Raw genomic sequence first — 26,509 nt, forward strand, 5'->3', positions numbered from 1 at the left:
AGCAAGGAAGAAAGGAAGAAAGAAAAATGAGGAACAAGATGGATAAAGAAGAGAACGAGAAAAGAAGCATAACCACAACATTAGCAAGAGAACATAACCAGAAAGAACAATTGCTACAAGAATGACAAAATGGTCAAAACCACAACTACTGCATCTTATAATCATGAAATTTGACAGGTAAGCGCTTAGTCCTGGAAGGCCTGGATGGCACACGGACAGAAGTAGAACGCTCAGAAGGAACCACATCATCCCTCCCACCAACTTCAGAGGACACTTCAACGGAAGGGGAATGTGTACCCAATCTTCTGTTGACCTCGTCAACCATAGACATAGGAACAATGGAAATACAAGACTTGTTCCACACTCTACCATCCATCAGTACCACTACTCGCTCCTTCACCTCAGACACTTTTTTAGGGGACGAAAACCGAGATTTACCTTTGCAGAGAAAGCCAGGTTTCTTGAACCTCACCCAATCACCCACTTTAACAACCAGGGGATAACTTGCACCAGGCCTGGTATCATACTTTGCTTGTACAGCAGCTCTGACATCCGTTACACCAGACAATTTACCCGAATCAACCATTCTTCTAGACATCCACTCTTTATTTAATTTGGAACCAGCCACCCTTCCCCGAAGCAAAGTGAATGGAGCAACACCAGTACTAATATGAGGAGTAGTCCTCACGGCCCACAACATATCAAAAAGAGCTTTACGCCAATGCAAACCATTCACCAAAGCAAGTTGCACCTGTTCCTTGACAACTCGGTTGAAGCGCTCAACTAAACCATTGCTACGTGGGTGATAAAGTGACGTACAAACATGCTTAATACCCGCATCCTTAAAAAACCCTTGCATCTCGAAAGAGGTCAACTGAGTGCCGTTATCAGAGACCAGTTCTTCCGGAAAACCCTCCCTAAGAAAAACATCAAGAAAGAAACCAATGATAGATGAAGAGTTGGCATTATCCACAAACCTCACCTCAGGCCACTTAGACATGTAATCAATAAGAACAAGGGCATACTTGGGAGAACAACCAATGAGACCAAAAGGACCTGCAATGTCAAAAGCCAGTTTCGACCAAGGTAAATTCTTTACCACAATAGGTTCAACAGGAGAAGGTCTTGTCACTTGAGACTTATCACTTGTGACACATGTATAACAATCACGCACAAAATGTTCAACATCTTTATCCAATGCTGGCCACCAAAAGTCTTGTCTAACCCTACACTTCATAGCACGAATGCCAGGATGGCCTTCATGAGCCAGATCAAGAATTCTGTTCCGAATGGATAAAGGAACCACGAGTAAACCACCTCTACTCAATATGCTATCTACAACGGACAACTCATCTTTGATCCTTTTAAAAGGAACCAATTCAGGAGGACAATCCTTATCAAACGGCCACCCACTTGATAAACAGTCAATTGCCTTCAAAATCACGTTATCACCAGTTACTCCATCCAACCACTCTTGCTCAGAAAGAGCACAACCAACAGTGTCATGTAAAGAACACACAGCACACACCATCTCCAAATCATCACACTCAAAAACGTAATTCTCAGAACAAAGGGGCAATCTAGACAAACAATCAGCAACATGATTTTTAACACCAGGCACATACTCAAGTCAATAGCGGAATTCTTGCAATCTGAACTGCCATTTGGCAACTCGCGGTGTAGCTCTACCACCCCCTTTAGTAGTGAATAAGTCAACTAACGGTTTGTGATCGGTTCTCAGTATGAATTCATTTCTCCATAAAAAGTTCTTGAAGTGCTGCACACCCTACCACAAACCTAAAGCCTCATTTTCAATAGTTGAATAGGTGCCTTCAGCACCCCTCAGTGTCCTAGAAGCGAAAGCAATAGTTTCTTCACGACCATCACTTCTTCTTTGAAGAAGAACGACTCCTAGGCCCACATTGCTAGCATCGGTTGAAATAATGCATGTCATTAATATTGAACAATTTAAGCGGACTGGCTTGTACAATTTCATTCTTAATCGACACAAAATTATTCTGACAATCATCATCCCATACAAATTTGACTTTTTTTTTTAACAAATTGCGCATAGAAGCAGTTTTAGTGGAAAAGTTGTTGACAAATTTGGAATAATATTCCACTAACCCCAAAAATGACCAACGCTGATCCCTATTCATGGGCATGGGTGCGTTTTGAATTGCATCCATAATCTTAAATTTGGGTTCAATACCTTTGTGAGAAATGTGGTGACCTAAATAATCAACGCCATCCTGCAAGAACTTACATTTGTCAGCCCTCAATGTTAAACCACTAGATTTGATTATGCTCAAAACATGTTTGACCCTCTCATCATGTTGAAGTTCAGTCTTCCCATGTATGAGAATGTCATCCTGAAAGAATACAACCCCAGGAATATCCTTAACCACATTGCTGCTGGACATATTCCCCTCCGGTGCTGAGGGACAATGATAATGGGTGTGGTCATGACGGAACGGTTCTGTCATCAGCACAGCTCCACTGTGCCTCATGACGGAACCGTTCCGTCATGAGCATCGAAGGGGTTAAATAAGTTTTTCATTAAACGTTGGAAAACAGCCGAAGCTGATGCAAGGCTGAAGGTCATCCGAATGTAGCGATAAGCGCCTTCAGGAGTAACAAAGGAGGTCAAATGCCTAGATTCTTTACTAAGCTCAATCTGATGGTACGCAGAAGAAATATCGAGGGAAGTAAAGAATCTAGCACTGTCTAAGGTGGTCAATAATTCATTAATATTAGGGAGGGGTTGGCGGTCAACCCAGATGTTGGCATTAAGGTCACGTAAATCAACACACATTCTCAGACAATTGTCTGATTTCCGAGCTAAAACAATTGGTGCGAGCCACTCGGAACCCTCAATAGGCTCAATTACCCCAGCCGCACATAAACTTTCCAATTCTTTTTTGAGTTCGGGGCGAAGACTCGAAGGTACTTTACGAACCTTATGCGCAACAGCTTTAGCATCGTTCTTGAGAACAATCTGGTGTTGGAAACCAATAAGTTTTCCGAGCTTCCCATTGAAAACTTCAGGAAACATACGTTCCCATTTGACACCCGAGAGTTGAGTTATGATGTGAGAAGGAGAAACAGGAGCCGAATTATAAAATTCGCTACGAGAAATCACCATGTCAGGATGATTAGGATCCAAAACAATGTTTAAATTACCCTGATCATCCCACCCTAAAAGGTTGGCTCCCTCCTTGACCACAAATATGGTACCAGAAGCAAGATCGGAATGAAATTTGAGATTAGCAACAAACTTCCCTAAAACTTCAACTCGCTTCCCACCATATGCAAAGATTCATAACTATAATGCATTCTCAAGAAATGTGCAGATTAACATTTGAAATGATTACTCTGGACCTTAATCCATGAATTTGATCATATAATATTCTTACATGCAAGATAATTCCACTGGTGACCACCAAACCGTGAAATGTATTCATGTAAGGATTTAAATATGATTAATTTATATCAACAGGAATAGTAACTTTAGTCAGGTTACTACATTAAATGGTGATGGTGACAGAGCAGTGCCCAGGTGAAGAGGCTGTCCAAACATCAAAAATGAGTAATTGATTCACCACGTTGAGGGAGTGCCTATTGAAAGGTCATCTACCTTTTCCTATCTGGGGCTGCTTTTTAATTGTAAAAGTACATGGAGTGCACACATAAATTCTCGTAAACTGAAATTTTCTAGGATAAGTGAGGCAATTTTTAGATTTTCACAAAAATTGGGAAACAAGCCAGTACGAGAAATGTTTAAATTATATGGGAGTAAAATGTACCACAGGGGGAGGTTATGGCGGTGCACTATGGGGTATGGCAGATACTTCTCCATTACAAACGTTGGAAAGTACATTCTTACAAAGGACTTTATCGGCTCCTAATTCCACGGCCACCTTTATCGTTCACAGAGAGAAAGATGTACCATACCTTAGTGACTTGATCAGTATGGCTGCCATTATGCTGTGGTATCAAATTTGGATCAAGGATGAAACACATTTTACTAAGGACATAATACGAGATTGTCTTACCCTGGACCACTCAAGGAAAATACCATGGTTACAATATATCCCTGGCCTTTTACCTGAGTGTAATGTGGATGTCGATTTCAGAGACCCTGTGAGTATCCAGACTTATAGTAAGGGGGATTTAAAAAGGAGATTTTTTCAATCTATGGAAAAAAACGAGAAAAGCTACCATGAGTTTAAAACCATGTGTCAAAACCTATTGTGAAGGACCATTCTCCCTGGTCACCCAACCATATCTTATATTTATTAGGAACACTCAACATAGATTTTATCTAACAAGATTAAGGTTGAGTACGCTCCCCTATCAGATAGCATTCCCTAAGATGGGTAAGTGGAGCGCAAAATTACCTAAGTGCCCGTGTGATGGCAAATCCCCCCAAAGCAGTCTGCACTTTTAATTGTTTTGTAACTTTTATAGGGATATTAGGAAATTAATTTTACGCCCTCTTTTTATCGCTAACAGACTGTATTCTTATAAGAGCACTTTTTATCAGATCTGTAATTTAGAAAATGTTTCCATATGTAACGCAGTTATTGTTTTTATTCAGTTGGCCATTAAGCGAAGAAAGGAACTTTTACATCTAGAAATTTTAAATTATGAAATTGAGTAATTGTATGCATATTATTTTATTGTCCATGTGATGACATGCAAGTTTGATTAGCACACTGTAATTTTTAAACATGTGGAAACGCGTCTTTAAATTGACCCAATTAGGGTGAATTGTTTTTATGAGAAATCTAGTTTTGAGCATTTTAATTGTATGATTGTCAAAATTCTGTGATGTCTCTTTTGTTGCTCCGTTTTCTTTTCCTTTTTGTAGAATGTTTTTATGGATATATTTTTATATTCCGAATAAAGCTTGTTTTCGATTTGATTTGATTAGAGTAATTGAGTCAATTAATAACCAACATAACTTTTTTTTAAATGTGTTTTATGCTTAATTAGCCATTAATCCAAAACAATACAGTCAATGTTTCGACCCCTCAAGAAATATTTGGGGGGGTTCTTCATCAGGACAGTTGCAAGAGCAGCCTTCTGAAAGTTAGTTGGGAGGCAAGCCTATCTTGAATATAGAAAATCAGCAGGCTGGTGGAATATAATTACTAACAGAGAAATGGCAAAGCAATGTCTGTCGTGAGGGTTTCAGGATCCAACTCGAAGGCCCTGTCAACAGCCGGTCTGCATTTTTTTATATTCATATTCAAGTGTAGAAGCGTCCATCTGTCAAAGCTCAATTCAACTCTAATTGGAGCACTGCATCTTCTAACTGGACCAATAACTGGGGTTTTATTGTCCTGTTATCTGTAGACTCCCAGGCGCTGGACCCCATGTCGGACACAAGTGTAGCCAGATCATAGAAGACCAAAGACCACAAAGCTTGGTAAATACTTTTCTAGTCAAATTTGGAATGTGTATTACTTTTAGGTATGGTTAGGCAATGCAAGGTAGCCACACAGGGTAAGGGGCACTAGATGGACGTCACAAACAATGAATGCAATTAGGGTGGCAAAATGTCATAAGAAATCCTAGCCACATCAGGCTTAGTAGAATCCAACACAGATTCTAAAGGCCAGCTGAGAAATGCCCAGGGCAGATTAGTTCATAGGTAGCCTGCCCAATTACCTATGCCAGTTCTCTCTCCTGGGCTTGGCTGTGGAATCAGAGCTGTATTCTCACTGGTGTTGCAGTCCTCGCTCGCCATGGACTTCTGGCTGTCGGACCAGCGGTCACCGCCTTCATACGTGTTGCAGGGTCCTGAAATATAAAAAAAATAGAAACAAAACAACATTTGGTGGGATATTGCTGGATGCAGAAAACCCTATGCAGAGATTTAGGAAGCTTTTCATTCCTGAAATTACCTTCCCTTTTCTTGCCGCTCTTCATGTATAGGGAAAGACCGTAGCGTTTGGTTCATAAATACAATACATTATTTGGGTCTGGTTAGAAGCAGCATTGGCTCACTTAGACAATCTAACGCTAAGAGGAAGAATGAGGCACTCATGGGAAGTAAACTAAGAGCCTGATCTATAGTTTGGTGGTTGGGCTGTTGCTCCGACAGGGCAACAGAGTAAATTCCTCCATCTCCCTGGCAGAGGTCGCTATCGCCAGATTTATACATGACTGCGAGCCTGGCGGTCATTTATAACGCATTCAATCATTCAATCAATCAATCAGGGGTTTATAAAGCGCGCTACTCACCCCTGAGGGACTCAAGGCACTGGCAGGAACCTCCATCACGCCAGTTCCTATCAATGCATTTTGCTGTTTGCTGCAGGGCTCCTACAAAATGACGGATCCTTGCACCAAATAGTTTTCTTTTTTATTTGTAAAAACAAAAGATAAGGCATTATTTCTTTTTTACTGTCCCTCACCAACAGGATTTGCCTAGTAGTGACGGACAGCAAAAGAAAAATGGCTATATGTCCACCCACCCTAACTGGACAGACGGTCATATAGCTTATTCTCCAACTGGACCATCAGAGAAGTTTGGCCATGGCAAAAATGAAGTAGGCGCCACCATTCCCAAATGTAAGGCCCGCCGATTCTAAAATGGGGTGTGCAGAACACTGTGATGGTGGAGAGGGAACTCTGCCGCCCTTCTGCAGAGTTCCCTCTGCTCCAACATATAAATCTGGCCCTAAGTTACTAAACAGGTAGTCTTGACATGGAAAATGTCAGGTAAGGGAGGGGACTGTTAGGCAAAGCACTCCTTCCTGTATGTGTGCCTGCCTGCACTAAGGACATCATGAAAATAGTTCAGTTCTTACAGTCTGTACTTCTGACTACACTATCACAATGTAGATAGTGCTGCGCCTGCAGCGTGCCTGTGGCTGCCTGTCCTAGGCACATGATGCCACCAGTGAACCTTGGCTGATGCGGCTTGGATACTGCGGCATTTGTAGTGTTCCTTTGCCTGGTAATAGTATTTGTGCAGGACTTATTATCCAACTGTGGGGCACATTTACAAGATAGCGATGCAGCGCGGCGCCTTCCTGCACAAATACACTCATTGGTGGCGTTTTCCTCCTTCTATGTACGCTGCAGAACACAACACACAGAAGGAGGGAAAAAATAGGAGAAATAAAAGTATTTCTCCTCGTTACGCTACTTGTACGACTCCCGGGGGAAGTTAAGAATCTGACACACTCCCAGGTTTACAAATGGATGGATGGCGGGTACAGTGGTCTGGCTTAGGGAGTGTTGGATTCGTTTAGAGCGGGCAGGGTATGTAAGGTAGAGCTGGGTAGAGTGGGTAGGGGACAGGTGCGTACGTTCTGTAGGGCAGGGTATTACGGTAGAGCTGGGTTGAGAGGGTAGGGTACAGGTGCGTAGGTTTTGTAGGGCAGCATATGTACTGTAGAGCTGGCAAGGGTTGGGTAGGTTCTGGTGGATAAGAAAGGATAGAGCAGGGGGTGTAAGTTAGGGTAGATATTGGTATGTAGGATTGAGTGAGTAGGGTAGATTAGGTAGGGTAGTTGTAGTTACATTGGGAAGGACAGGATAGGTTTGGTATGGTAGGGAATGTAGTGTAAAGTATGGGTAGGTAGAGTGGGACAAATAATGTAGGGTTGGGTAGTTTAACCCCTTCGCTGCTGCGGCTAGCGCTAAGGGGGGGGTGGGGCCGCGCGGCGGTCCCATTCTCGTGACGGAACCGCTCCGTCGCGGCCCGTGGGTGAGCTGTGCTTGTGACGGAACGGTTCTGTCACGGCCCCGCCCGCTCTTCAGAACGTCAGCGCAGGCGCGGAATTCGCGCGGTGCAGGCGCGGCGAGCGGGCCGTGACGGAACCGTTCTGTCACCAGCACAGCCCACCCGAGGCTCGTGACGGAACGGTTCCGTCACGGCCCCGCCCGCTCTTCAGAACGTCAGCGCAGGCGCGGAATTCGCGCTGTGCAGGCGCGGCGAGCGGGCCGTGACGGAACCGTTACGTCAGCAGCACAGCCTACCCGAGGCTCGTGACGGAACGGTTCCGAAACGAGCATGGGAGGGGTTAAGGTTGACTAGATAGGGTAGGATAGGGTTTGGTAGGATGTGTAGAGTAGAATAGGAGTCGGTGGATATGATCGGGAAGGGACGGCATGGTATGTTGGGTCGGTCTAAGTAAGGAATGTAGGGTAGGAAAGGTATGGTAGAATATGGTGAATAGAGCTGTGGAGGGTAACTCGGGCATGGTAACCTATGAAGGGTACGTAAAGCAGGGTAGGGATGAGTAGTGTAAGAAATCAAGGGGAGGGTGGGAGATGATATGTACAGTTGGGTAGGGCATGGAAGAATAAGTGAGGAGAGGTAGGATATGTTGGGTGAGTAGGGGCAGGCAGGGTAGGTGTAGTAGGTTACGGTGTGGCAAATAAGTTAATGGTTAAAAACGGACTACTTGTGTAGTGAATAGTAGTGACATGAGATCTTACCAGACAGATCTCCATGGTTAAAGCTGTACCCTCAAACAAGAGAGTCATGACGAGGAGTCAGGAACTGAAGTTTGTGGTGAACTTGAAAGGCACACTCAGAAAAGTGCGGATACCTTTGACAACCAGCCTGTATTTTCATTGCATCTTTAAGAAAGATTGCATGCACGCAGGTCTTTACTTGGTGAATAAAAAATGAATGTGCAAGGGGAATTAGTGGATAACACTGTATCTTTATGGCACTCCAAGGCATCCAAACAGCCTTTACTTCCTATTCAAAAAAGCCATAAATCAGTAATAAAAAATATTGTTGTCTCAGCAAAGTAAATGCATCAACGAACAAACAGTGGCACTCAATCACAAGGTGCTAAGGGGCAGATTTACGAGCCCCCTCCGCCACGAGTACGTCACTTTTTGTGACGTACTGGTAGCGCATGTTACTGCTCCATATTTACAAGGACAGTAAAAGCCACCATGCATGACTTTTCCTGTCCTTGTAAATATGGCCCCTTCACACGCAGCACTTTGCGTGAAAGGGGTGTTTTATGGGAGTTGCTGTAGGTGTTCCCACGCAACACCCATGGAACCAGACACATTTCCAGATTTACAAGGAATCATAAATTTGGAAATGCGTATGAATGCTACGCATCCCCAGGAGAGGCGTAGGGAGGCACAGCGAGGAGAAATGTATTCATTTCTCCTTGTTCTTTCCTCTTTCAATGCGTGCTGCATTCTACAGCACACATTGAAAGAGGAACATGCCTATAGTGATTGTTTTTGTGCAGGAAGGTGCCCCTTCCTGCACAAAAACAATCTCCCCATGACACGGGCATCCTTGCACCGTGGTGCAAGGGTGCCTGCGCCGGCGCTTGGCTGCAGTTTGTGCGCCAGCGCCGGGGGAGAGCACAGAGATACGACATATTGTTGTAAATATGTTTCATCCCTGTGCTTTGAAAGTCACTCAGTGCAGCGCCGCCAAATGGCTTGCGGAATGCACTGAGTCACTTCCATTGTAAATCTGCCCCTAACTGCGTTCTGTGCGCAGTTTAACAAAAGGACTACATGTGTCCCTTCACTAAAATTAATGGGAACACAAATGGGACAACGTGTCCATCCAGGAAATGCCATGGTCTTTATGCACAGCCCATCAAAGCAACGGCAAACCATGAAAAACACACCTAGATCTGGAACTGGAACAACATCCCCGTATCCATCAGGAGTGTCACAACCCTGCTCCAATTCATGAAAGAGTTGAAAATACAACGCTTAAAAACACTACATTATGGTGAGTTAACATACCATAAATCGGCAACCCCTTAAATTCCTTCTTGACTATATGCTTGCCTTTGGCCCTGCATAGCACTCCACTGCATCAGGCTGGGTGTGCACTATACAAATAGCACATAAATACACATGAAAGCCAATCCGCTCAGGAGGACGGCCCAAAGCTCACTCTAATCTTACTCTTCAGGTTTTGCCTAAGAGAGCGCGTGCGCTGTCTCTCGTCAGACCTTTTGTTAAATTCACTGGACTTATAGGCCGCCCATGACTTACCATTGGTAGGCTTCATTGTCACTTTCATTTGCTAGCTTCTTATTTGTCACCTTCCCTAGGCTTTCCCTCCTCTTTTTGTGCTTGGCTCTCCCATGGAGCATGGACACATTACTCTGTCTTTCCACTGCTTGCTTTTTCAGATGTTACTTTTTTCTTTTTGTTTAAATACTCTATGAAAGTGCATGCTTTTTTCAACTGTCACTCTTGTGTACTTCTTCCCCCTCTGCTTTCCTTCCCCATTAACTTGTTGCCCACCCTTCATTGTTCCTGTGCATCCCACAGCTCAACAATCAAAAGATGGGGGAGGTAGAGGTAATGGTTAGGCTCACCCTCCTGAACTGAATGACGTTTCACAAAAGCTGGAATACCAGAATAAGAAACCTAACCACAGGGAGGAACAGGATTTAATTGAAAATATATGAAAATCCACTTTCAAGAAAGAAAGATTCTTTTCTAGAGTCTGCTCGCCCACCAGAGTTGCCCCTCGGTGGGATGCTTCATCATTGGGGTCCTCTCAATCCGCTGTGGATTGAGGCGGGCTGCGACTTGCGGATCTACGTAGGAGCACTAAATCATGAAAAATATGTAGTGCAGTGAAAGTGGATTGGTGAAACAAAAAAGATTAAAAATGCTTAACTAGTGGCCTAATATTTTATTCCTGCCCCTAGTTGGTATGTCTAAAAACAGGGGTTAATAACAGGGACGGTCTAACTATAATGAGTATAGAATCCCTAGTATTGGGTCAACATGTTTCGAGCTGTCCCCTCAAAGCTCTTCTTCAGGACCACACGAGGGCCAGCCTTGTGAGTACCACTCCTAAGTAAACCTATAATTGGGAATTAATGAGGTGCACACCTACTGTGTATACACCTAACACTTAATACACAGGGTTAATCACTGACACGTAGTATTTTAGTTTAGGCAGAATTATGCCTCATAATCTGCAGGGGTAGAGGGGCTTGTAGTCACACCATCACAGGGATGCGTTTGGCGGTATCCCCATGGGAGGCAGATCAGCACTCGTGGTCGCGAATGTGTGGGGGTTGCTGCCTGTGCTGGGTAGGGAGGGGTGCACCTGCCTACTTGTCTAGTGGGGGTGGGTTGGGGTGAGGCAAAAGGAGTGGGGGGGAGGAAAAGAACACCACTGAGGGAGTTGGGGTGGCGGGGCGGAGATGGGGGATGGGGGTGTAGGGGAAGGGGTGAAAAGAGAGCATGGGGGAAGCCTATAGATTTTGAGTAGTTAATGAGAAATTGGTAATTATTCTCCTTTATATAAATCTGAGTAAAAATTGTGGAAACTCTGAACAACATCTCTGGGTAACATTACTTTATTCCCTGAGGACAGATATTGTTGCGTACAGATTGCATTTTCAATTTAGGAACTAGTAATCGATCGGCCTTATCACCCTTGCATACCATTTTTTGATTTGTTTGCAACACTTTGCGAACCTGAACCTCATGTTGTAATTTACACTCTCTTATTTTTTGCTCTAAGTCTGATTTTTTGGCTTTGTTCGAGCAAACAAAGCTGTCAGTATGAGAAAGGAGTTTCCCTTGAATGACCACTTTAGCTGCTTTTCATATTGTTTCTCCGGAGACCTCACTCTCTGCATTCTCACTGAAATAATGTTTATAGTTTCTCTAATTCAGGGGTCTCCAAACCGGATCCATGCCAGATTTTTAAAATTACTACATGTATCTCAATGGGGATATCCAAAAAATCTGGCATGGATCCGGTCCTCCAGGACCGTTTTGGAGACCCCTGCTCTAATTGAATGACAGTCTACTTGATCTCAGAATGGTATCTCGTTCTCGCACCATTGTGTAGGATAAGTCGGCATTGAGAACCCTGAATCCTCGAACGCAAAGATTACTGGGGCATGCTGAGGGAATCTGCATCCATATTTCACGAGACAAAGTTGTATGAATAACCCACCTGTTCTATAAACAAGTAATCGATCCTTGAAGACGTTCTATGAACCTTCAAGTAGAACATATAGCTCGTATCTTCTGGATGAGCATGGCACCAGATGTCTATCAAATTTAAGTCCATCAGTCATTGTATCAAAGACTGCGGGGTTAGTGTGCCCACCGGCCAAGTCTGATCAGTCCTCATTGGATGTAATGTAGCGTTGAAATCTCCAACCATTATCTGAAGACCCTGGGCGAAGCCCGAGATACGAGGGAACAAATTAGGAAATAATGCCTCTCTATTCTTATTTGGGTCATACACATTCACAAGAGTTATTTCTTTGTTCTCCTACTCGCCCTTGATAAGGAGATATCGGTCATCTGATCCACTGTGTGTCTCTTAAAGAGCATATGAGAACTCCCTTCTAAATAAAATTGTTACTTTCTTTGTTTTAGTGAGTCCTGAGGAGTGAAATTGTGGAAGGTATATTGGGGACCTCAATCTGTGCAAATCGTGATCCAGTAAATGAGTTTCTTGCAGGAGGACAATATTAATGCCCTGAGCCCCTAACCATTTCACTAGGGTCCTGTGTTTCAATTGGGAGTTTGGACCCACATACTCAACCGCAGCAGGCTCGACTACGGCAACGCACTCTACGCCGGCATCACCCAGAAGCTCATCAGGAAACAACAGAATGTTCAAAAAGCCACTGCCAGACTGATCCTCAACATCCACCGCCGCAGCCACATCACCGAACACCAGTGAGAACTCCACTGGCTCCCAGTCCACAGAAGAGTCACTTTCAATCTCCTCACAAACCCCTACAAAGCCCTTCATGATGCAGGACCAGCATATCTGAACCACCGCCTCTCATTTCACGTTACCAACCAGGCACCTCTGCTCCTCCCAACTGGCCCAGGCCACTGTTCCCGGAATCTGCAAGTCCGGGACCGGAGGAAGATCCTTCCCCGACCTCGCCACCAAAACCTGGAACACCCTGCCTCTCCACCTCAGACAAACCCCGTTGCTGACCCAATTCAGGAAGGAGCTCTAGACCTGTCTCTTCGACAGAACCCCAGCACCCAGAGGGATTAGAAGCCCACAGTGCCTTGAGACCCCCACGGGTGAGTAGCGGGGCTTTACAAACCCAGATTAATTAGGACTTTGCCCACCCGCCATCCCCGTGCAAAACGGGACCGCCCGCCATCGGAGCCGCAGTCCCGCCTTGGCCATTAGGATGCACCCGCCACACTGGCGGGCGCATCCTGTATTTTTACCATTGAGGCGGGCGGTGCTGAAAGCGCCGCACGCCGCTATGGTAAAAATGCATGTTGTGCATTTCAAAGCAAAACATGACAGGCACCGCGCGGTGCCTGCCATGTTGCACTTTGAAATGCGGGGGTACCATAGGTACCCCCCATGTGTACCCCCAACCCCCCGGAGTCCCAGGGGTCCCGCAACAGGCCCCCGCAGGGAGTCTCCGCATGCCTTTCCGTGGCGCATCATAATATGGCTGGCGGTGTCTAATAGACACCGCCACCATATTAAACATTTTCCGCCCCGGCCGCAAGGCGACGGGGGCGGAAAAGCAGCGGACGGTCTTTCCGTTCGCCGCGGTCCCCCCCGCCATACTAATATGGGCAAAGGATGTCGGGCGGGTCGATCCACCCGATATCCTAACGGGCCCCTATGTGTTTAAAATTAAAATGGTTAATTAAGATATCGTCTGTTCTGGGTAATTTGGACAACTCTTGTCTAGCTATCATTTGTGATTACCTAACCCCTACATGAGTCTTACTTGCACTTGTGCCCCATACCTGGTGGGAAATATCTCTGGCGTACATTCCGAAGTTCCTGTACCTTGAACAGGGAAAGAATAGAACTTGGGATGGAAAGTGGAAACAACGGAATTAACGTAATAACTAATAATGAATACAAAAACAGAAACACAGGGCACCATACATTACAGCATTTGGCCTCTTGGGGCCAGTGAGAGGGGAAGTTAACCGTTATATTGCCCATAACTGGATGGTGAATGCTTTACGCAATAAACTAAATGATATAATGACTGGGGGTGAATGGTTGAAAGGTTTCAGTACTCCTTCCATCATCTTGTTGTGTTTGCTATGTTCGCCCTAAGTGGCCATGGGTATGCCCAGATGTGGGTCCTGTGCTCACTGCGCCAGTGGATTCAAGCTAGACTGGTTGATGAAGGGTAAAACCCCGAAACCGGTCCCAGGATGCTTCTTTCCAGTACAGGGAGGACATGGCCTGGCAGATCGGCCAGGACTGTTCTCATGAGGAGCATGGTCAAGACTGATTTGCATATGGCTGGATCCAAACTAGGGTAGCATAGTGAGCAAAAGAGCAATGGATTCAACACAGATCTCCTAACTAGGGGTGAGTCGTTGAAAAGTTTCAGCACTCCGTCCATCATCTTGTGTTTGCCAAATGATATAATACCCATACACGTCATAAGTGACCCCAATGAACTATGGAAAAGATTGGTTTAAAGAGCAGTAGCAGATTTGAAACTAGTATATCTGGTGCTTAAATAAAACTTCACATTAACTATAAATGAACCAACTAGGCCTGCAGTATGATAGGGTCGTCACTCATCCTCACAGGATGCCCTCTTGACTCTTTATCCTGTATGCGGTGGAAATACCTAGCCTCCCTTTCTATGGTCTGACTTGATAGCACAGCGGTCGTCAGACAATTATGTAAGAATCACCAGGAGAGGGGCTTTGGCTCTGCCTACATGTTGGGAGCCAAGAGTCCATGTGTTGATTGGGCAGAGGTTGTGTGCTTCCACAAAAATGTGCTTGCCCTCCATATAGCTGTGGTCATTTTGTTCCTTTATCCCACTGTCTGAGCTTCAACTTTCATGGGCACACACAACACTGTAATGCAATTAAAGTGTCTTAGATACCTATATCATTTGCAATGTTTTTCTCTGGCAGCAGTACAGATGGAAGGAGGTCAGTCATTAACATGCATGGGTTTTTAGGTCTGGCTTGACAGTGCAACTGTCACCTGACCTTTTAAAATACACCAATATTATTCTACAGTTCTTTGTTGGATACAAATATATATATACATTCACGTGCTATCTACTTGTAATGATTCACATTACCACACAACAGTCCTATAAAAACCAGACCAATTGATATTACCAATGCTTGTATTTGTATTTGTTTTTTGTTTCTGCCAGGCGCCTTGACTTGACCGGTAGGATCCTGGGTTTTCTCCACCAGCGTTCAGTTACCAAGTACTTCTTGCACTTCTTGTTTATAAGCGACTGAATGTTGTTGTCCGTTGTAGCTCAAAAAGCGACGGATGGAGAATCCCCAATGGAAGGGAGTATTTTAAGCATGCAAGTGGGTTGTAATGTCTTTCAACTTGAGTCTTCTCATCAAGGTATAAAAAGAAAAAAACTCTTGCAAAATGGTGACAGAGTCTCATTCAAATCAGATACTGTTCATTCGGCTTGCTGCGGTGAGAATTTCTTCTATCATCTGATAAAAGTGGATCAGAACCAAAACATCTGGGGGAAATTTGCTTTGACGCTGGAAAGTTGAATAGAGTCCCGTTTAAGATTATTTCAGTTTCTGCAGATGTTATTTAGAATAGTTTTAAAAAGTTTTTGGACAGGTTGAGGCAGATCTGTTTATTATATTTAGCCAATACCTCTAATCCTTAAATTGTTTCGTCTAGACCATCGCCAGCTTTGTCTTGCAGCTCCTGTTGGTGCTTCTCGAGGGTCAGTTTTCTTTTGTGCATTTAATTCTGTTTGTGAGAGCGCTCTGACAATGCCATCTCCAGAAGTTCTATTCTTGTCTCGATCCTTTAGAGATGATAATCAAGGTCAGATAGAGATTTAGAAACATCCTGATGAGATAGGTATATGTCTTTGCGTAGCTCTTGTATGAACAATTGAATGTCTCCCTTACTAGATGGGGGACAGTAAGTGTACTGTGATTGTCGCCTGAGTGAGAAGGAACCCCATTGAAAGATTCATGAGTTTGTAAGGCATTAGCTAAGGCGAATGCTTCCTTGATTGAAGGTCTCTTGGGATTCTTAAGTTTTAGACTTAAGTTTAACTGGGACCAAAAAGTTAAAAATAAGACCAAAACTTAAGTTTAACTGGGACAAAAGTCTAACTTTACTACACGTAAATGCCCTTTGTGAATACCGAAAGTCGTAAATTTAGACTTTCGTCTCAGTTTACCTTTGTGAATCATGCCCAGAGTTCAGGCAATTGTTGATGTTGCCCTATCTTCAGATCCAAGACAGGACTACTAATCAGGCATTCTATTGGATGAAAGGTAGAATGCACAGCGCGGCACAGCAGCTACATTCAATCTTAGTTTGCATGGCCCACCAGTCCAAAGTTTTCCAAACTTCGTTCTCATCAATAACCTCAAGCAACATGTGCAACATATACATTCCAGGCTTCCATGTGGAAAAGCGGAGTTAAAAAAAAGTCACTTTTCGCAATGGAGTTGGTTCTGTTCAGTTCACCTCAGAAGTATATCAAATGCTTGTGTCCAGTTTTCAGCCCCACACTGGAGGGGGCACTAGCAGATCACTGAGGAGATCACAGTAATATGGCCTATATCCCAGGTCAAACAGGCCCTGAAGACAGCCCATTGACTTTAGGCCCAGGTCGAACAAAGTAGTTAATGAGCATAAGATGGGCTACCTGGGGTCTGAATGCATGGAGCCACATCCTGACAGTATGTAATACATCTCCAGGTGAGCCCCCTGGGTCTGTCGACTACCCAGTGACCACTAGATTCTGCAGCGCCAAGCGTGGCTCGTCTCCAGGCAGTCATCGATAACCTCTACAAAGCTGCAGATATCATCAAGGCTTCCTCCACGGCCCCAGGGCTTTAAAGGGCACTATGGGCAATCGCAGGTTAACGCAACAGGTTTGTTCCTCCGAATTTCCCTACAAGCAGACGCAGGCCCACATCGGTTAGAGAAGCCTGTACCTGCAATCGCCATCTTGGGTGTAGAGCTCTCACTCCACAAGGCTCCTCGGACCAATCTGCCAGCACCCCAGTCCCATTCAGTATCTCACAGCACCTCCTAAGTCTGTGAAAGGGCTCATGTTTAAAAAATGTAAAGATTTAGGGGCTAAAATTGAGCATTAGTTTGCCTATTCCAGAAGCTCAGTGGAGACACATGCTGCCTCTCCCCAGGCCACACCCACCTAAGTAACTTAATACTTATTTGTTATTTTATAATGTTCTTTAAGAAGACACAGTTCACTTTTTACCCCTATATCTTAAAAAGAGTACGGTACTGGGCAGAGCCAAGCCTGTGCTGTCTGTAGAAGGTTGATGCAAACCATCAAACACATGATAAAAATAGTGTCAGGTGTTACCCTGAAACCGGTCTCAGGATGCTTGTTTCCGGTCCCAGGAAGACCTGGATTGGCAGTTTGGGCTGGACTGTTCCCATGAGGCACAGTGTCAAGGCTGATTTGCATATAGCTGGGTCTAAACTGGGGTGGCGAAGTGAGCTAAATAGCGATGATGGATTCAACCCAGATCTGTGACTGGGGGTGAGTGAAAAGTTTTGGCGCTCCATCCACCATCTCCTTGTGTTTGCTTTGTTCGCCCTAAGTTGGAAGGGTATGCCCAAATGTGTATCTCTTGTTCACTTTGCCACTGGATTCAAGCTAGCTTGGCTGATGAGGGCTGTTAGCCCGAAACCGGTCCCAGGATGCTTGTTTACAGGTCGGGCTGGACTGTTCCCATGAGGCACAAGGGTCAAGACTGATTTGCATATAGCTAGGTCTGCACTGGAGTGGAGAAGTGAGCTAAAGAATGATGATGGATTCAACCCAAATCTGTGACTGAGGGTGAGTGTCTGAAAGGTTTCAGCGCTCCGTCCATCATCTCCTTGTGTTTGCTTTGACTGCAGCCAATGCCTGATACAAAAATATGGGAAAAACAAAGGCAGACCTGCTGGGTTTCTCAGTGGGTGGTCCTTTTAGGGACAGGCCATCTCTGGAGCACTTATCAGCGGCCACTAGTCCTCGCCACTCGTGTCCATTCCACGGGGCAACCTTGCATGCTCCGTGCCACCACAAAAGGAGGCACCTCGCTGCTGACATATTTGCATGCATGGCCACACCAAACTCTGTAAACAACCAAATCAGCTTGCAACAAGCATACACCCACCACACTGAGCAGTAGAGAGACAAGCACCGGCAGCCGGCACAGGTAAGCAAGGTGGGGCGGGGCACGGCGGGGGAGAAGGCGACAGGTGACGGAGTAGGTATTAATTATTTATTTAATTATATCTATTCCGGCATCTGTCGACTGCCCACCCCGCCCCATCCCACCGCACTTAACTCTGCCGGCCGCCGCTGCAGACAAGCCACACACCGCCCACACGGGCTTACACTGACCTCCCTCGCAGACCCGCTGCATCCGCTGCATGGCAGCATGAGCCAGACCTTGGCCTACCTGCCAGGCTCATCCTCTCTGGAGGCCCTCAGACCACAGGAAGCCAGGGCTTCATCAGAGCTGAGAACAAAAGAGCAAAAGGGCAAAGGCCAAGTGGTAATCCTTTTCAGGTGTTTCGGGTCCTACGGTGTCCCCTCCCTAATGCTCACATGTCCTTAGAAACGTGCACTCTTCCCAAGTATTCCCCCCGTCTTCAGTTGGTGATGAGGGAAGCGCGGCCGCTTCTAGGATTGTTGGGGCCCTGGGCCGAAAGGGAATGTGCGAGGCCCCTCTAATTTGCATAAGTGACACCTGGGCTCGGAAGCTTCTCAGTGGAGACACTTCCTGGCCACACCTCCTCCTCTCGGACTCTTACAAGCAGCTCTTTTACAGCCCATTTCGGGCTGAAGGTGTGAAAATTGTTTGGGGGCTGAGATTTAAACCTGTGGGCCGCTAAAGTGCTGACAATGGGCGTCCCACAGTGTCTGTGAATGGGCAACCAGGCACCTGCAAAATGAGTCTTTTTTGCAACCGGGACATCATCCCTCAAATCCCCAGGGGGGCCCCTCCCTCTCATGGGCCCAGTTGCAAAGAGATGCGTTTCTTTCAATTGAATCGGCCAGAGTACACGTGGGCTGGTGGTGTGTTAAACTGGTGCGGGGCCCCATGCTGGTGGGCTGAGTGCGAGGCCCTGGGCAGCTTCCCACACTGCCCATGCATTGCGCTGGCCCTGGAGGGAAGCTACAATAAACTTCCGGTCTCTGGGTGGTTCTGTGGAATCAGTACGAGGCGCAGCCCTTGGTCGTGCCACGCCATGGTGCAGCGCCTTGGGGGGGACGGGCAAGCTCTTTGGGAGTGTAGGTTTCATCGCTTTCCAAACATGACAGCGCAGTGGCTTTGGTAGCTGATGCCCTGAAGTGAGGGAAACAAACAGCGCTTCCCCCTGTCTGTCAACCGTCCCTCCCCCGACGACTGAGAACGGTTGGCTTTGATGAAGTGCGCACACGAAGGGAGATTGATGGAACAGGAAGTGGCCGCCATACTGCAGAAGAACCAAAACACACAACCCCATCTAAAGTGTTTTCATTGCTTTTTATTTTTGAGTAGGGTTGTGGCCAGAAGCCAGGTTCTCTGAGAGAGAGTGCTGTGGGGGAGAGATAGAGATGAGAAATGGTGGAGGAGGACTGGAGGGAGAGAGGAGAGGAGAGGAATGAGTGGGAAGGAACAGGGTAGCCAACTTTGCAGGACACTTTGCATCTGTGCAGACACTTTGGGCCTGATTCACAAAGGTAAACTGAGACGAAAGTCTATCTTTACAACTTTCGGCATTCACAAAGGGCATAGTCGTAAAGTTCAACTTTCGGCATTCATGAAGGGCATAGTCGTAAAGTTCAACTTTCGGCATTCACGAAGGGCATAGTCGTAAAATTCAACTTTAAGAATTCACAAAGGGCATTTACTACTCATAAATGCCCATTGTAAATACCAAAAGTCGTAAAGTTTGACTTGCGGTATTCACAAAGGGCATTTACAAGTAGTAAATGCCATTTGTGCACACCAAAAATCATGACATTAGACTTTCGTCTCAGTTTACCTTTGTGAATGGGGTCCATTGTGAGCATGGAGTCTTTGCATGCAAGTGCATGATTTATGTACGCAGAGACTCATTGCACGCGTGCTGACACACGTGTAGAACACTGTGTGCACAGAGACTCTTTGCATGCAAGTGCATATCTGATGTGCACAGGGACTCTTTGCACGCAAGTACATACTTTATGTGCAGAGCCTGCACACATGTAGACTCTGTGTGTACAGAGACTCTGCATGCGTGAAGACACCTTGTGTGCACAGAGACACTGCATGCAAGTACATACTTTGCCTGCACAGAGACTCAGCACCCGTGTAGACAGTGTGCTCAGAGACTTTTTATATACATGTAGATACTTTGTGTTCACAGAGATTCTTTGCATGTGCGAAGACACTTTCTGTGCACGGTTTTCTTTGAATGTAAGTTCAAATTTGGTGTGCACAGAGACTTTTTGCATGCATGTAGACACAGTGAGGCTCATTGATGAGCAAGTCACGCAGTGCAGCGAGGCAAGTCGCCGTGCTGGGCTGCACTGCCTGACACGGAAAGTGCAGGAATGCGCTGCATTTAAGTCAATACAGAGCATTCCCGTCCTTTCCCCTGGGCTGGTGCCTTATTTCCAACGATATTTCAGTGGTTGTGAAAGCCCAATTTTATGACCTCTGTTTGATGAAGACAAAAAATGTAATAGGATAAAAAACAAATCATAACACTTTACTTGGTATGTGCAAATGATAAATATATTTTCTGACACCCAATTTTCACAGATTATTGTTAATACTATATATAGTTTTATCAGTAAAGCTGCAAGGCAGTTAGAAGGTTTTTGGCCATTTCTTAAAAATGTATTGGGCCCGATTCACAGAACTAACTTAAGACAAAATCCTAAACTTACTACTTTTGGTATTCACAGAAGTTAGGATTTTGTCTTAAGTTTGTCTTAAGGCAAACTTAAGACAGACTTAAGACAGACTTAAGTTAGTATTTTGTCTTAAGTCTGTCTTAAGACAAACTTAAGACAAAATCCTAACTTCTGCGAATACCAAAAGTAGTAAGTTTAGGATTTTGTCTTAAGTTAGTTCTGTGAATCGGCCCCATTGTCTTTAAATGACAGTGCGCTACCACATCATGCCTTAGTAATATATTTATTAAAAGTGACTCTTTAATCATAAACTGAGAAACACTCCTGCCCCGATGGCAGAGCTATTAGTAAGCTGAGAGGCAAGTCAGGGATCACATGTACCCTATACGTGGGCTAGACTCTTATTATGCACAAAGCTAACGTTTAGTCTATTTAATCAAACAAAAGAGTCTTGTTTTGTACAGCAGAAACGCTGAACGCACATATTTGAAGGGGCATTCCTATGTGAGAATGAAGAAAAAGGCAACTCTGAAAAGTAAAATATTTGCCAATGATCACACAATTTGAGACCAGTTCACGGGTCAACTACATTAAAGTTCGGTTGAGTAGATTATTGAAGTGACTCGATGTGCAGGTCTAGTAACATTTTTATGACTTTTAGAAGGCTTCATACCCCTGCCACCTCACACTATCTAATCTCCTGTGTCGTTGAACCCCACCAGCCATCGGCATGAACTCACGTGCATCTCCCACCACTAATGACCACACTGCACCCACCAGCCTTCGGCATGAACTCACGTACATCTCCCACCACTAATGACCACACTGCACCCACCAGCCTTCGGCATGAACTCACGTGCATCTCCCACCACTAATGACCACACTGCACCCACCAGCCTTCGGCATGAACTCACGTACATCTCCCACCACTAATGACCACACTGCACCCACCAGCCTTCTGCATGAACTCACGTACATCTCCCACCACTAATGACCACACTGCACCCACCAGCCATCTGCCTGAACTCACATACACATCCAACCACTAATGACCACACTGCACCCACCAGCCACCCACATAAACTCACATACACCTCCCACCACTGATGACCACACTGCACCCACCAGCCTTCTGCATGAACTCACGTACATCTCCCACCACTAATGACCACACTGCACCCACCAGCCTTCTGCATGAACTCACGTACACCTCCCACCACTAATGACCACACTGCACCCACCAGCCTTCTGCATGAACTCACGTACACCTCCCACCACTAATGACCACACTGCACCCACCAGCCTTCTGCATGAACTCACGTACATCTCCCACCACTAATGACCACACTGCACCCACCAGCCTTCTGCATGAACTCACGTACATCTCCCACCACTAATGACCACACTGCACCCACCAGCCTTCTGCATGAACTCAGGTACATCTCCCACCACTGATGACCACACTGCACCCACCAGCCTTCTGCATGAACTCACGTACACCTCCCACCACTGATGACCACACTGCACCCACCAGCCTTCTGCATGAACTCACGTACATCTCCCACCACTAATGACCACACTGCACCCACCAGCCTTCTGCATGAACTCACGTACATCTCCCACCACTAATGACCACACTGCACCCACCAGCCTTCTGCATGAACTCACGTACATCTCCCACCACTAATGACCACACTGCAACCACCAGCCTTCTGCATGAACTCACATACACATCCAACCACTAATGACCACACTGCACCCACCAGCCATCTGCCTGAACTCACATACACCTCCCACCACTAATGACCACACTGCACCCACCAGCCATCTGCCTGAACTCACATACACATCCAACCACTAATGACCACACTGCACCCACCAGCCACCCACATAAACTCACATACACCTCCCACCACTGATGACCACACTGCACCCACCAGCCTTCTGCATGAACTCACGTACATCTCCCACCACTAATGACCACACTGCACCCACCAGCCTTCTGCATGAACTCACGTACATCTCCCACCACTAATGACCACAATGCACCCACCAGCCTTCTGCATGAACTCACGTACATCTCCCACCACTAATGACCACACTGCACCCACCAGCCTTCTGCATGAACTCACGTACACCTCCCACCACTGATGACCACACTGCACCCACCAGCCTTCTGCATGAACTCACGTACATCTCCCACCACTAATGACCACACTGCACCCACCAGCCTTCTGCATGAACTCCCGTACATCTCCCACCACTAATGACCACACTGCACCCACCAGCCTTCTGCATGAACTCACGTACATCTCCCACCACTAATGACCACACTGCACCCACCAGCCTTCTGCATGAACTCACGTACACCTCCCACCACTGATGACCACACTGCACCCACCAGCCTTCTGCATGAACTCACGTACATCTCCCACCACTAATGACCACACTGCACCCACCAGCCTTCTGCATGAACTCACGTACATCTCCCACCACTAATGACCACACTGCACCCACCAGCCTTCTGCATAAACTCACATACACCTCCCACCACTGATGACCACACTGCACCCAGCAGCCTTCTGCATGAACTCAAGTACACCTCCCACCACTGATGACCACACTGCACCCACCAGCCTTCTGCATGAACTCACGTACATCTCCCACCACTAATGACCACACTGCACCCACCAGCCTTCTGCATGAACTCACGTACATCTCCCACCACTAATGACCACACTGCAACCACCAGCCTTCTGCATGAACTCACATACATCTCCCACCACTGATGACCACACTGCACCCAGCAGCCTTCTGCATGAACTCAAGTACATCTCCCACCACTAATGACCACACTGCACCCACCAGCCTTCTGCATGAACTCACGTACATCTCCCACCACTAATGACCACACTGCACCCACCAGCCTTCTGCATGAACTCACATACACCTCCCACCACTGATGACCACACTGCACCCACCAGCCTTCTGCATGAACTCACATACACCTCCCACCACTAATGACCACACTGCACCCACCAGCCTTCTGCATGAACTCACGTACACCTCCCACCACTGATGACCACACTGCACCCACCAGCCTTCTGCATGAACTCACGTACATCTCCCACCACTGATGACCACACTGCACCCACCAGCCTTCTGCATGAACTCACGTACATCTCCCACCACTAATGACCACACTGCACCCACCAGCCTTCTGCATGAACTCACATACACCTCCCACCACTAATGACCACACTGCACCCACCAACCATCTGCATAGACTCACATACACCTCCCACCACTAATGACCACACTGCATCCACCAGCCTTCTGCATGAACTCACATACACCTCCCACCACTAATGACCACACTGCACCCACCAACCATCTGCATAGACTCACATACACCTCCCACCACTAATGACCACACTGCATCCACCAGCCTTCTGCATGAACTCACATACACCTCCCACCACTAATGACCACACTGCACCCACCAACCATCTGCATAGACTCACATACACCTCCCACCACTAATGACCACACTGCACCCACCAGCCTTCTGCATGAACTCACATACACCTCCCACCACTAATGACCACACTGCACCCACCAACCATCTGCATAGACTCACATACACCTCCCACCACTAATGACCACACTGCACCCACCAACCATCTGCATGAACTCCCATGCACCTCCCACCACTAATGACCACACTGCACCCACCAGCCTTCTGCATGAACTCACGTACACCACCAACCACTGATGACCACACTGCACCCACCAGCCTTCTGCATGAACTCACATACACCTCCCACCACTAAAGACCACACTGCATCCACCAGCCTTCTGCATGAACTCACATACACCTCCCACCACTAATGACCACACTGCACCCACCAACCATCTGCATAGACTCACATACACCTCCCACCACTAATGACCACACTGCACCCACCAGCCTTCTGCATGAACTCACGTACACCACCAACCACTGATGACCACACTGCACCCACCAGCCTTCTGCATGAACTCACGTACACCACCAACCACTGATGACCACACTGCACCCACCAGCCTTCTGCATGAACTCACGTACACCTCCCACCACTAATGACCACACTGCACCCACCAACCATCTGCATGGACTCACATACATCTCCCACCACTGATGACCACACTGTACCCGCCTGCCTTCTGCATGAACTCACATACACCTCCCACTACTAATGACCACACTGCACCCACCAGCCTTCTGCATGAACTCACATACACCTCCCACCACTGATGACCACACTGCACCCACCAGCCTTCTGCATGGACTTACATACACCTCCCACCACTAAAGACCACTGCACCCACCAGCCTTCTTCATGGACTTACATACACCTCCCACCACTAAAGACCACACTGCACCCACCAGCCTTCTGCATGAACTCACGTACACCTCCCACCACTAATGACCACACCGCACCCACCAGCCTTCTGCATGAACTCACATACACCTCCCACCACTGAAGACCACATACCACTCCGATTACTTTAATCTACAGCAAATAAACACATGAATGTATCGAATGGTTTTCTTGAGCGCTCAAGACTAATCCCAGTAACCAAAAATATCCTATAACACTGGCCTAACCACTAACCTTAGGTTCTGGAGCAGTATGCTGCCCAGGCATAAAGCGCTTTAATGCCTCATCTGGGGTATCGTGTGATATAAATAAATGCAACTACAGTAAAATGCCATGCATAAACCTGCAGCAGGAACAAAGACTAAACATGTGGCCTCTTGACGAGAGCCCTGGGACTTATGTTTTTTACAAATGAAGTAATGCGGACTTCCCAAAGACCCTCATTACCAAATAAGGGGGATAATGGTGGTTTCAACTCTGTGACGTCGCCCCACTTTTTGTACTGGACAATAGAGACGGGATACAAGTAATCATGCCCAGAGTGTCATCTTTAAAGAAGAGTCAATATCAGATATATAGGGGAGAAATAGTTTTCACACAAATTTACCACCCATGATACATAACCTGGAAAATTGCATTTCTCAGCCAGGAGAAAGAGGTCACCATTGATGTCTAACTTAGGGGATATCACAAAACAATAGATACACTTCCCGAATGGATAACAATTAATATTTTTTGTAATAGCTAAAAGACTCATAGAGATGTTCCTCTGGTTGAAACCTGTGTTGCAAACTGGCCTGAAGAAATATTCGTCCTGAAGAGGGTTCAAGTTATTCCATTTCCAGCACTGAAACGCGTCGACCATACTTATTGATTTTCTTACACGATCAACAGCAAGGATCTGGTTATAGTCACATTTGTTTTATATCATTCACAGCAAGGAATATTCACTGACTGTATACCTGTGAATCGTTGTTTTTGTATTTCCTGCAATTCAGTTGATTTAATAATGGATATATGCTTTGGAAATGTTGTATGTTTGAGATGTTAACTGTAAGAAGTGAGAATGAATTGGGTGTAAAAGTATCAGGTTGTTAAATAAAAGTAATTGATGATGCTATTTTGAATCCCATCAGTAACAATTTTTAAGAGATTCAAAAACAAAAGAAATGAATATAGCGGGTATCTCTGGGTCGTCCAGGTTGCGATTGATCCGATTGGCCCCTTTCAATATAGACACCTCTAACCCGT

General features: G+C 46.1%; 1 protein-coding gene across 2 annotated transcripts in view; it reads right to left on the reverse strand.

The window, feature by feature from the left end:
* The window catches only part of LOC147684443 (uncharacterized), a 152,133-nt gene that overhangs the window by 50,476 nt on the left and 75,148 nt on the right, over positions 1 to 26,509 (reverse strand). For both annotated transcript variants that reach the window (XM_086940373.1, XM_086940372.1), the window contains exon 4: positions 5,677 to 5,808. In XM_086940373.1, coding sequence (XP_086796499.1) covers positions 5,677 to 5,808 — 132 coding nt within the window. The remainder of the gene's footprint in view (positions 1 to 5,676; positions 5,809 to 26,509) is intronic.

Source organism: Lissotriton vulgaris, chromosome 10 (genome assembly GCF_964263255.1).
Source record: "Lissotriton vulgaris chromosome 10, aLisVul1.2, whole genome shotgun sequence".
NCBI classification, from domain to species: Eukaryota; Metazoa; Chordata; class Amphibia; order Caudata; family Salamandridae; genus Lissotriton; species Lissotriton vulgaris.